Here is a 13,030-nt window from a genome sequence, read left to right as displayed (position 1 = left end):
CTTTGTGTGTTTTGAAAGGTTAAACTTCTGAGTTAGGTTGCCTTAGGGATTTCCATTTAAGCTGAATTTTAAAACATTAACGTGCTGTTACTGCTCTTGTAATGGTCTGGTATCTATACTGATTAGTCAAGAGAATGCAGATTGAGAGCCCTGTATCTGTTAGAAGTTGTGTCTGAAAGTTCTTAATGTAGGTGCTCATTTAAAACTTGGGAGGTTCGAGGCTCATGAGTCAAAAATGTTCTTGGCTCTTAACAGGGACCTTTGCATTGTTAGACAAACCAGATCGTGGCTGAGTGCTTCCAGTGCGTGTCTGAACGTGTGGGTTGCACTTTAGGTGACATTAAAACTGCTTGGACTTACCATTTTGTCAAAAAAACAGCTTCGGTGGTCTTTATTTCTGCTGGTATAAAGAAATGTTTATACTAGTACAACCGTAGCTGGAGTTGGAGGGGCACCGGTCCCTTCCCCTTTGTTTTTCTGAGAAGTCACCAGAAGGGTCCTGGGGCCGAGGGCAGCTCCTGCAAGTTGTTCAGCTAGCGTGCTCTTTGCAGGTGTCTGCACATGTGGGTGTTGGTATGAAGTGCCAGACCCTCTTGTGTCTTGGCTGAAGTTAGATCTTCAAAGGTTACGTCAAAGTGAAAAGTAGCTAAACTTTAGACATGCAAATTTTTGAAGCTTGTGGATGTGATTTTTGAAAGATTACCGTTCTGAATATTAGGTTTTCTAGCATCTTTGTCCGCCACCCCTTCAGCTTTTAGTTGCTGAAACCAGACCCTCGGAATTGGGGCGTGGCCCCTGCCCAGCTTTTGTCGTTCTGTTGGCCTTTAGGGAGGGCTTTTCTCGGTCTGCATCTGTCCTGTTTACGTCCTTTGTGGGTACAGCAGGCTACGAGTTAGAGGTCCTGAAAGTGGGTGCAGCCACCAAACATTAAAAAAAAATTTTTTTTTTGACGTTTATTCCTTTTATGAGGAACAGCACCAGCAGGGGAAGGATAGAAAGAGGGAGACCCAGACTCTGAAGCAGGCTCCAGACTCCGAGCTGTCGCCCCAGAGCCCGACGCGGGGCTCGAACTCACGAACTGTGGGATCATGATCTGAGCCGAAGTCAGGCGCCTCACCGACTGAGCCACCCGGGTGCCCCAGCTGCCAAACGTTTTTCGAGCGCATGTTGCGAAAGGGAGTGCTGGATTCCCATATAACGGGAGCCAGTGCAGCTGAGTCTTTAAGAACCGAACCAAGTTCTCAGCTGTCAGATGCAGCTAATAAACTGCTGGTGTCGTGGGAGTGTTAATGATATAAGGAGCACAGAGCCTGACAGGTGATAAAGCTACACATTTTGAGTGTTAACGGTGGCCCGGAGGGCGTGTGGGGGGGTACATACTGTTTGGATCTGTACTCAAAGATTGAGGTTTCTTCTGTTTAATTTTCTCATTTCAAAAAATTATGGAAGGGTTTAGATACTTTAGAAGCTGTATCAAATAGCTTAGAACATGTAAAACGTACACACATGAAAATAAAATGTTATCTCTAATTCTACCACTGTGTTTGAACCCCTGTTGATGACTGCCTTTGTTACTTTTACGTATGTGCTGTAAATACGTCTTCACGTTTGGATGTATACAAACATGTACGTGCTATTTTTTTAAGTTTATTTTGAGAGGCCTGCTAGTGATGGGGGGGGGGGGGCGGCGGGAAGAGGGAGAGAGAGAGAGAGAGAGAGAGAGAGAGAGAGAGAGAATATATATCCCAGGCAGGCTCCATGCTGCCAGCACGGAGCCCAGCGTGGGACTTGAACCCATGGAACCGTGACCTCATGACCTAAGCAGAAACCAAGAGTCAGACACTTAACTGATTGAGCCACCCAGGCACCTCTACGTGCTATTTAGTAAAAGTAGACGTACTGTACCTGATTCTTTTTTTTTTTTTTTATTGTATACGCATTTTCACGTATTCTTAAATATTCTTTAGAAGCATGATTTTTTTTTTTTTTTAAGACCTTTGTGGTGTGCCACAGTGTTTTGCGAACTTGGCACTGTTGACAATTTGGGGTGAGGAATTCTTTCCGTCCTGTGCACTATCTTAGGTTGAACAGCATCCCTGCTCACTACCCACTAGATGCCAGGAGCATCTCCCACTTGTGACACCAAAAACGTTTCCAGTCATGGCCAAATTGCACCCAACTTCCCCTGTTGACAGCAACTGGTGTCCCACGAGTGAACAGACTGTCATGATGTGTTTCCCTTTCGAATGCTTGGGCTCTGTATATTTCTAGATAGGGTACTTTTGGTTTTGTTCTTTGTCAGACATTTTAGTGTTAGCACATGCCCCTATAGAGGGAATTTCTAGAATAAAAGGTTTGTACAGTTTTAAGGCTTTTTGATCCACGATGGAGCCCAAAGGTTTTACTTCTCTTTCTAAGCCTAGAGGTTTCCATCCTCCTCCTCCAGCCCCCCTTGGAAATATTTAGCATTAATCCTAAGTAGTTCTGCATTTACGAGATCCAGGACGACCATTGACTTTGTGGTAGCCTTTACCTTTGTACCTTGCAAAGAAAAGTTCCTGAGCCGGAGAATGAGGAGAGGTGGTCAGCCTGCCTGACGTGGGTGGAATGTGTGGGAGAAGCAGCAGCTTAATCTAGTGTTATTTTGGGATGAAGCTCTTTGATCACCAGGTGGACTTGGCATTTGTAAGTGTCTGTTTGTTGGAAAATGCCCATTCATCCTTTGCTCGTTTTTCTTTCGGGGTGTTTTTTTTTAGTTTGGAGTGGTTTTGAGGTCTTTTAAAGTTAGATATCTTGTGCAAAATCAAAATGCTTTGACAATAGTATAGAAATCCCCGATTTCCACGTCCCGGTTGCAGCAAAATTCCACACAGTGGGAGAACGGGTACTTTTGTTTGCTTATGATGTATTCTCACCCAGGTTGAAATCTGTTAGTGTGCATAAACTAATTAGGAGGTGAGAACCTAAATGTTAATCTAACTGAAAGGTTATTTTGTAATTAGGACAAAAGATGGAGGAAGAAGGCACAGAAGACAACGGCCTGGAAGAAGATTCCAGAGATGGGCAGGTACGTGGCATCGAAGGCGGAGATGCCAGCAGGAGCGCCACCACCAGCCTCCCGGTCGTTGACGCGTTTCCTTCTCTTTCCAGGAGGATATGGAGACAGGTTTAGAGAGCTTGCGGAATATGGACGTGATGGATGTCGGTGTGTTGGAAGAGAGCGAAGTTGAAAACAGCACCGCTCCCGACTTTGGGGAGGACGGCACGGACAGCATTCTTGGTTCCCTGTGTGACAGCAAAGAATATGTGGCGGCACAGCTGCGAGAGCTCCCCGCGCAGCTCACAGAGCACGCTGTAGGTAACTTGAAGACGCGGTGGAATGTGCCAGTAGCCCCGAGGCTCCCCAGTGCTCACGTGCTGCTCACGTGAGCAAGAACACCCTGCTGGTTGATTAGACCGCATCCACCATAGACACTGAACTCGGTGTCTAAACCTTCGTGGCAAGTTACATCCGTTGAAATTCTGTAGAAGTCTGATGTTAACTACCGGAGAACTTCTCTAGAATTCCGAGGAATATTTTGATAAATGGGCGGGAGGCACTTTCTACGCATAAGTCTTAAAAGATTGATGTACTTGGTCAAAGTATTTTCCTTTGGAAAATAGGTTTTAAAAATGTGTGGGATGATAAGAAAACAGGTCATAAGTTCATCATCTGGATTGTCCTGTTGGTTGTTTTGTTTTGTTTTGTTTTGTTTTTTGAGAGAGAGAGCACAAACTGGGGCAGGGCAGAGGGAGAGAATCCCAAGCAGGCTCCACACGTGGGGCTCGATCTCACAAACTATGAGATCATGACCTGAGCCAAAACCAAGAGTTGGACACTTAACCAACTGAGCCACCCAGGTGCCCCTAAAGAAAACCACTTTTCATATCCTTGTGCATAAGGGAGGGCTTTAACCTTGTTACCAGTGTTGCTTTCTCAAGCTTCAACTTTGAGTATTTGGCACAGACCCCTCTGTGGCGGCCTTCCTAAAACTGATGGCCGTTTTAGCCTTACCACCTTGGCATACTCCGTCCTCTTAGTTTGGTTGGTATTTTTTGTTTGTGTTTGTTGGGTCCCCCTCCCTTCCCCCCCCCCGCCCGCCTTAACTGTTCTCGCTTTAAACTGGGGGAAAAAGTACCCTCGTAAGACTGAACTTTAAACCTTAAACCGTAAAGGTCAAAAATCACAAACTCCAAATATCACTGCATCTCCGCCTAGGGTGCCATTGGGCAGCTGTTTTGCTGTCCTCTCTCAGTGCGATCCTGTTGTGTGTTAATTATTTCCAAGCATGAACTTGGTTTCTTCTTGGTGAATCAGATCACCCAGGTCATAAGCTTCAAACCTGGAAAAGGAAGCACATTCGGGAAAGCATATTTTTGTATTTCACTTAAGAAGGTTAAAAAGTTTTCAAGTTGAATACAGAAGATACCAGTTTGGTTAAATGTTTTAAATAAAGCCTCTAGGAGAAAGTGCCCAGTGGATGTTTTTAAAGGTATCGTTACCAAAGGAAAGTGGAAAAGTGTGAAGTTTTTCATTTTCCTTTTGAGTTCTGCTTTGGAAAAATGTCTGGGTCACGTATGTGGACCACCAGTAAATAGAAACTGCCTGGGAAATGACTTTGTATGTTTGTGGGCCAGCACTGACAGCAACCACCTTGTGTGAGACCCTGTCAGAGGAGGCAGGGAGGCCAACGATAAACTGAATAATCCAATGGTGAACTACCCCTTGGCACTAGCAGGTGGCGGCGGGCGCTAAGAGGGAAACAGACATGTAAGTCACTTAGAAACTGGTGAGGTATGGGGTGCCTGGGTGGCTCAGTCGGTTGAGCATCTGACTTCGGCTCAGGTCATGATCTCATCAGTTGATGAGTTCGAGCTGTGCTGACAGCTCAGAGCCTGGAGCCTGCTTCAGATTCCATGTCTCCCTCTCTCTCTGCCCCTCCCCTGCTCACGCTCTGTCTCTCTCTGTCTCAAAAATAAATAAACATTAAAAAAACAACTGGTGAGGTGTATAGGCCTTGACCTTCATAACTTTGTCTCCATTAAGCGGTCTTCCATTTTTGTCTTTCAGGTGGATGGGGAGGGCTTCGAGAATACTTTGGATGCTTCATCATTGGACTTCAAAGTACCTCCGGTAAGTTACCACCTGGTTGTGCGTGGTTGGAAACATCAGGCGAGTGTTTAATATTCCATAGCGAAAAAGGATGTGCGTCTGTAAAAAATTGATTTGAACACTGATTTTGAGCCAAAGTGCCTGGAGTAAGAGGTTAAGCCAAACAAGTTACAGTCTTGCTTTTTGTATTCTACTGGGGGCATGTTAATAACCAAAAAGAAAGTAACTAGAAAAGAAAAGAAGTTCATCAGGGAGAAGGCAATAAAAAAACTCCTGAAAGGCTTCCCGGAGGAGCCCAACCCAAATTGAGGTCTGACACATAGGTCAGGAGTGAATCCAGAGAAAGGGGAAAGAGGACTTTGGGCCCGAAGGGAGAATGGCTGGTTGTAGGGGTGGAGGATGCAGGAGTGAGACTGCAGACGTTGGTGGGCCTGACTACCCCCATCTGGGGTCAGGGAAAGGATTTGGCCCTCTGTCTTAAGTACAGTGGGGAGCCAGGGAAAGGATTTGAGAAAACAGATGGTTTTGTTGACAGGTTCCAATGATAAGTAACAGCTTCTTCGGAGAGAACTAGATCTTACTCAAATCTGGCATGATGTATAAAGCAGTAGTCGACTGTGTGGCCTCTCACTGTTGGCCGTTGTTGCCCTCTCCAGAGGCCCTTCGGTCAGCTCAGACTTGGGTGGGGTGGCCACACCCTCCCCGGGGAATTCGAATAGGCCAAGTGTCACTGCTGCCTGCCAGGCTTTGCTGGGGAAAAAGAAGCCAGCAAAATGGGTTTGTTCTCATGGAGATCATCCTAGAATGCAACACGGTGTTTTGACTGGAACCACTGGAGAAAGTCATTTGAAACTGGCATTTATTCACACTTGATTGAAGCTGTGTCTGCCAGGGAAAGGTATCTGCCCTGTTTCTAAGTGCCTTGTGGATTTTTTTCTCTTTTCTTTTTTTAAAATAGGATATTGAAGAACCTCTCTTGGAGCCAGGTACTGATAAGAGAAACACGACAGTTAATGGTTTGAAAGTTTTCCCACTCTTGTTTTTCAAGCTGTCTATATATTCTAAGCTGTGTATGGTCATGTAAATTATTTTAATGGTGGACAATCCAGATCGTACGAGGATCAGAGATTGGAAACCCACTCGTATCACCAGATCTGTGGAAGTGCCGTTCTGGTTTCTGGAGGTCAAATATATTTGGTGAGATGTAGTGATTATTTTCATCTCTCTAACCACGTAGAGTGGCATTTTAAGTAATTTCCCCCTGTGATTCTTCCATGTGTTTCTACACATGAAACAGATCTTGTGATATTTTGCCCCAGTCTTTCTGAGTGATAACAGTTAAGGCAGGATAAAAAGCGGTTGTCAGGGCACTTTTAACCCGAGAAGTGACTGGATTCTAGAAGAGGAAACGGTTTCTTCAGGAAAATTTCCAACGTGTCACTCCCCTTCCGGACTGCGTGTCTATCTCCTGCCGTCGGAAGAGATTCTGGGTTTCATGTCGGACTGTCCCGTTAAAAGAAATTCGAAGAAATTTGGAAACTGAGCTGTCGTCAAACGGTGATCGCATTCGGTTCCGCACCTCGGACACTGGGAAAATAAGTCGAAGACCCACACTTGAACAAAAACCTGACGAAGACTGTCGAGAAGCAGCCACGTGGTTGTAGGTGTTTAAATCTGTGGGGGCCTTTTCTCTTCCATGTAGCGTAGCGGCTTACTGTAGCAGTCGGTTGGAGCGCAGGTAGTGTAACCAGTGTAACTTTGTGTACCCGCGGGTTTTCCAATCTCTGTGTAGCTAGCGGTTCTCTTCGTGTTAGCGTGGCAGCCGTGCCGGTTCCGCATTTGTGATTGCTTTATTTCCCTGGTAATTAAACCTTGTGCCATTCTATTCCTGTTAAATCCGTAGAAAATGAGAAAATACTCGACATTTTGGGGGAAACTTGTAAATCTGAGCCAGTAAAAGAAGAAGGTTCCGAGCTGGAGCAGCCCTTTGCACAGGATACAAGTAGCGTGGGGCCAGACAGAAAGCTTGCGGAGGAAGAGGACCTTTTTGGCAGCGCCCATCCGGAGGAGGGTGACTTAGATTTGGCCAGCGAGTCAACAGCACGAGCTCAGGCGAGCAGGGCAGACACCCTGTTAGCGGTAGTGAAAAGGGAGCCCGTGGAGCAGCCGGGCGATGGCGCGCGGACGGACTGTGAGCCTGTAGGGCTAGAGAAGCCAGTTGAGCAGAGTAGTAAAGCCTCAGAGCACACGGAAGCCTCTAGCGAGGAGGTCGCGGAAGCGCCCCAGGAAGCCTCAAGCCCAGACCCCAGAGATAGCAAAGAAGACGTGAAGAAGTTTGCTTTTGAAGCTTGTAATGAAGTCCCTCCGGCTCCTAAAGAGTCCTCAGCCAGTGAGGGCGCTGATCAGAAAATGAGGTTTGTTTTTTCTCAGTTTTAGACCAGACGCTATCTCCTTTTCATTGGTCATTTAATGACACACATAAGCTGTTTTTTCTGCAATTGGCCAGCCAGACTGATGCAATTGTAGTTTACTTCTAAACGATGTTTTATATCTCTCTGTGTATTTTTAATGAGTGAACCTATTTCTTTTCTTTTTCTCAACCTATTAACGGTTGTGTTCTTAAATTGTTAACTCTTATCTTCGGCTAAATCCAATTGACTTTTAAGAATCTGACATTGTATTTTGGGGGTCAGATTTCCTATAAAAGCTTGCAAAGGTGTCTTAAAATTTTATTTCAGACTAATTTTCTGGTAGGTATTCAGTTTTAGCACATACCATACTTTTAATTTAGTTCTCTTTCATTTTTTTCCTGTGTGAGTAACATTAACTTTTGTCTCTAGCTCTTTTAAGGAAGAAAAAGATATAAAGCCAATCATTAAAGATGAAAAAGGTATGATTTAACTTATGTGGCAGGGAGCCGCCTGTGGATCCCTTATTTCGGGAGGGAGGGGCCTACAGGTACCCACGTTTGGGATCCAGTAGTTGGTTTGATTGAGGATTACCGGAAGTCCCATCTAGCAGTATCTTGAGAGACTAGATGTAAATGTTGGTGAGCTTCTGTGGTTTCTGTCTCTGTCGTGGGTGTCATTCATGAGATAGTGAAAGTCTGACTGCACTGCGTCCTATTCTCATCCTGTTCTGCCCATTATAATAATGGAACAAGGTTGTAGAAACTGCCATCTTGGGTGAGAATGGGCACCAGTAGTCCTTTCCATTTGTAACTGACGTGGACCTGAGGATTCCTTGAGTAAGGAAGCCGTTTTCCGCAATCCGTATTTTTGGTCTTCCGTGTGTTGGCAGTAATTACGTTCTTAAACCAGGAGAGTTGAAATCGGATGTGGCTGGGGTTTAAGAGAGGGCCACGTTCTGAGGCACGCCGTGCTTCCTGTTAGGCCTGGAGGCAAAGCCTGATCCTTTCCCTCCTGCCCCAGGTCGTACCGGAAGCAGCTCTGGCAGGAACCTGTGGGTCAGTGGACTGTCCTCCACAACTCGAGCGACAGATCTGAAGAATCTATTCAACAAGTATGGAAAGGTACGTGCTCCCTTAACGTCCTGCCACCCGGCCTCTATTTGGCATTAAAAAATAAGCTCAGAGTTTGGGGAGTTCTTTTTTCTATCGTTAATCTGGTCGGTGGTCTTTTTTGTTTTTTTGGGCTTGTACATATATACACGTGTGTGTACGTGCACACATACATATGTACGGAAAACAAAACCCCACAAGGTAGTGGGCCTTGTTTCCCAGTTGAGAGTGGGGAACAGCCAACAGGTAGTTCATTGTGTTACAGAAAATGTATGTAAATAGCTACAGTCTAAACGTTGCTGTGGTTCATTCTAACTTGTCTTAAAGAAACTGCTGTTTTTGTGGCCCATATACAACTTAAAAGCTGGCGTGCTGGATTTTTTTCCTCAACAGTAAGTGACGAGTTAACTTAATATATTCCGGCGTTTTTAAACCTATAGTTCAAAAACTGGAACACGACAGTGGTTTAAAAAATATATCAACTAATACGCTGTTCACAGGGGCAGGAAGACAATAATACAATTTAGAAGCCTTCTGAGGACTCGAGAACATTTAAAACCGATTTTCATCATCCTGGAATTAGATAGTGAAGCAGTCTCATTTTAGGGCAGGAGGACTGCCCTGGTCTTGTGGGTGCCTGTGGGGAGTGGCCCTCCAAGGGGGGAGCAGGTGTGAGGTTCCCCCCCACACACACACCCCACCCCCAGCATGGAGAAGCTGCCGGGAGTCCAGGCGGACTTCACAGATGTCCTGGATGCCCTGGGCCTGTCTTTGCTCAGGTCTGTGTCCCTGACTAGACGTCAGCAAATGTGTCAGTGACTTAAGTGGACAGGACCCAGAAGGAGCGTTTGTAAGATGAATTTTTCTTCACAGTGAATGTCTTTCACAAGGGCTTCAAACTGACGCTGTAACCTGTTTGTCGGTTATTTACTTGACTTAGACACCAATTATGAAGCCTAACAGCACATAGAAGGTCACGTCCTCATAGGTCTTAACAGTCTGATGCGGAAATCGTTTAAGAAGTCAATACAACAGGGGTGCTTGGGTGGCTTCAGCTCAGGTCATGATCTCACGGTTTGAGTTTGAGCCCTGCATCGGGCTGGGCTCTCTGCTGTTAGCACAGAATCCGCTTCTCAGCCCCTCCCCTGCTTGTTTGCTTTCCTCAAGAGTAAACATTGAAAAAAAAAGTAAACATAGCCTAAATGATGGGTTTATTCAGGAAGTTAACAGCATGCCATCAGCGTTTGGGAGGGACACCGGATTTAGATGTGGGTCTGGGGTTTGGTGCACCTTGCCGAGTAAGTGCTGTTGAAGTGAGGCCTGGGTGATTCTGGAGTTGACCTTGCCCACAGGTCTCAGCTGTGGACTAGAGCAGTGGCACGGAGGCCCTGTGGTGGGACAAGTCTGTATTTTGGATCAACTAATCGGAGGCTGCTGTGGGGGGCAGAGGGCGAGGCCAGGGGACAGGGACAGGTGAGGTTGTCTTGGATTCTGCTCTCGTGGCCATCAGAAGCGATGTCTGCCAGGGTACTTAGTTTGGTGGGGAAGTCACGTGACCCCACAATTGGCTCAGCCCCTTGACCTTGAGGAGAGTGAAGAATGGGAAATTCGTCGCTGAGAGAAGTGACATCTGTGCCCTTCAGAAAGTCCACCCCCTTTGGCCCTCTGTGAGGTGCTCTGGACGGAGCGGGGCTCTCCTCTACTGGGAGAGCAGCGCTCCTCCACACCTGCGGGCGGGAACACGGACCCCCGAGTCTGCTGCGAACCTAGAGATGATGGAACGTTCCCCCACCCCACCCCCACCATCATCGCACAGGTGGGGACGTTGAGGTCCGGAGAGAGGAGAGGACTTGCTCACGTTGACCTGAATCAGGTGGTCGGGGCCAGACTCAGGGCTCTGCACTCGCGTAGGTGCGGGCTCTCCCCTCGGTTCTCTGCACATCCCATGGGAACATTCACATGTAACACGAGCACGAGCATAGTGGGGTTTGAGTCTGCTCTGGCTCTGTCTTCTCTCTGACCTATTTCTTGGCCTCCTTGCTTCTCTTGCTGCCTTTTGCATTGAGTGCTTTTTATGATTTGTTCTGCCCTAGCTGTAACTTGTGTATGGGACTAGTGTTACTATGGCCTGGTTTCTGGAGGTTGTAAAATTTAGTTGTTTATTTGAGTTTTTCCTTGTTTCTTGATGTGGACTTCCATCACCGTGAACTTCACTCTTCACTGCTTTTGCTACATCCCATAATTATTGTGTGTTGTATTTACTTTTCGTTTGTCTCAAGGTATTTTTTTTCTTCCTGACTCTTTTTTTTCAGTTATTAGTTGAACTATAACATTTCTCTTTGGTGGCCGCATTTAGGAATTCTATTACAAGGTTCAACTTGGGGTGCCTGCGTGGCTTGGTCAGTTAAGCGTCTGACTCTTGATTTTGGCTCAGGTCATGATCTCACGGTTCGTACGATCGAGCCCCACATCAGGCTGTGCGCTGACAGTGCGGAGCCTGCTTAGGATTCTTTCTCCCTCTCCCCTGTGTGTATTCCCCCCTCACCCCTCTTAAAATACATAAATAAACTTAAAAAAAAAAAAAAGACTCAATTTAGCCCAGTCTATCCCTTCAGTGATAATCTGGTTTCCTGGAGGCGTGCGAACCTTGTAACAGTGCACCGCCATTTTCCCTCCCAGCCTTTTTGGTCTTGCCATCGTGGTCTGTTTTCTATTTAATAACGCAGTACGTTATTGGCTTATTTACGTGTGTAATATGCTTTGTGCTTATACCTTAAAGAGGTACATAAATAAGAAAAAACAGGGACTTTTCAGTTACCTACGTGTTTATCTTTTGAGGTGCTCTTTACTCCCTTTTGTTGACATCCAAGTTCCTGTTGGGTATTATTTTATTCTATCTTTAAACCTTCCTTAAGGTACAGGCTTGCCAGTGATAATTTCCACTGCTCTTGTGGGTCTGGGAATGTCATTCTTTCGCCTTCGTTTGGAAAACTCTGTTTGCCGGGTGCCAAATTCCAGGTTCCTTGATTTTTTTTTTTTTTTTTTTTTTTTCCTGGACAGCAGTGCTGCCTCTTTCCTTCCGGCTCATGTCATCTGACCTGTGGCTATGGGTCTCACCTTCGTTCCTTAGGGCATGGGTGTCTGTTTTCCTCTGGCTTACCTGTAAGATTCTCTTGATCACTGGCTTGGAGCGATTCGCTGCCACGAATGTTCTGGGGTTTCATCCACTAAGTTTTTCCTGTGCTTCTTGCCTTTGACGACCCATGCGCTGTCGTAAAGCCTGCTGTTGCTGTGGTTTGTTTTGGCGTGTTTTGTCTTTTTCCCTCCATTTATTTCGAGTAGCTTCTGTTGCTATGTTTTCAAGTTCCCTTACCTTTTTTTCTGCAGGGTCTGCTGTCCGTCTCCTCTGACGTATTTTCCAGCTCCAAAATGCCGGGTTGGGTATTTTCAAATACCTTCTGTGTGTTTACCCGGCATGTGGAGTGGTTTCTCCAGCTTCTTGAGGGTTTAGGATATAGCCAAAATAATTTTTTTTTTCAACGTTTTTTATTTATTTTTGGGACAGAGAGAGACAGCATGAACGGGGGAGGGGCAGAGAGAGAGGGAGACACAGAATCGGAAACAGGCTCCAGGCTCCGAGCCATCAGCCCAGAGCCTGACGCGGGGCTCGAACTCACGGACCGCGAGATCGTGACCTGGCTGAAGTCGGACGCTTAACCGACTGCGCCAACCAGGCGCCCCTAGCCAAAATAATTTTAACATCGTTGTTGACTAATTCTGTTATGGCGTCACTTCTGGGTCTTTCTCTATTGGTTGGTTTGTTTTCTTCATTAGAGTCCCTTTTTGCTTCTGGGCCTGCCTGGTTATTTTCAATTGGACGTCAGACGTGATTTACATGTATTCTGGTTATTCGTATGTCCCTATAAATGTTCTTGAGCTTTTGCTGGGGCGCAGTTCACTTATTTATTCCTCAGATTTGCTGTCCGGCTTCGTTAGGTCAGAGCAGGTTGGTTAGGTTAGTTCGGCTCCGGGGGTGGCACCCTTCTGGCTTCTCAGCCTCGTGCCCCGTGAATTGCAAGCTTTTCCATTCCAGCTGCTGGGTTCACTCTGGAAAAAGTGAATCGTTTGAGGCCCTGAGCAGCCCAGCCGTGGGGATTGCTTGCTCTCTTCTTACGGGTGGTTCTCTCGCCCCTGGCCGCCTGTGGGCTCCTCACAGGTGTGGGGCTTCCCGCAGCGGTCTTTATGCGGCGCTGCCCTCCTCGACACTGGGCTCTCGCTGCCTCGATTGTTTCAGACGTTGACTTGTGCGCCGCTCCGGGATACCGCCCCTCACCCCTCCACAGGCCTCATCCCTCTCT

General features: G+C 46.5%; 1 protein-coding gene across 2 annotated transcripts in view; it reads left to right on the top strand.

The window, feature by feature from the left end:
- Positions 1–13,030, top strand: part of SAFB2 (scaffold attachment factor B2) — a 33,027-nt gene that overhangs the window by 2,782 nt on the left and 17,215 nt on the right. For both annotated transcript variants that reach the window (XM_042928121.1, XM_042928122.1), the window contains 7 exons: positions 3,003–3,067; positions 3,151–3,354; positions 5,111–5,173; positions 6,111–6,138; positions 7,056–7,566; positions 7,993–8,042; positions 8,584–8,684. In XM_042928121.1, coding sequence (XP_042784055.1) covers positions 3,003–3,067; positions 3,151–3,354; positions 5,111–5,173; positions 6,111–6,138; positions 7,056–7,566; positions 7,993–8,042; positions 8,584–8,684 — 1,022 coding nt within the window. The remainder of the gene's footprint in view (positions 1–3,002; positions 3,068–3,150; positions 3,355–5,110; positions 5,174–6,110; positions 6,139–7,055; positions 7,567–7,992; positions 8,043–8,583; positions 8,685–13,030) is intronic.

This window comes from Panthera leo, chromosome A2 (genome assembly GCF_018350215.1).
Source record: "Panthera leo isolate Ple1 chromosome A2, P.leo_Ple1_pat1.1, whole genome shotgun sequence".
NCBI lineage: Eukaryota > Metazoa > Chordata > Mammalia > Carnivora > Felidae > Panthera > Panthera leo.
Note: the sequence above shows the minus strand (reverse complement) of the source record. Positions and strands in the feature narration are given on the sequence as shown.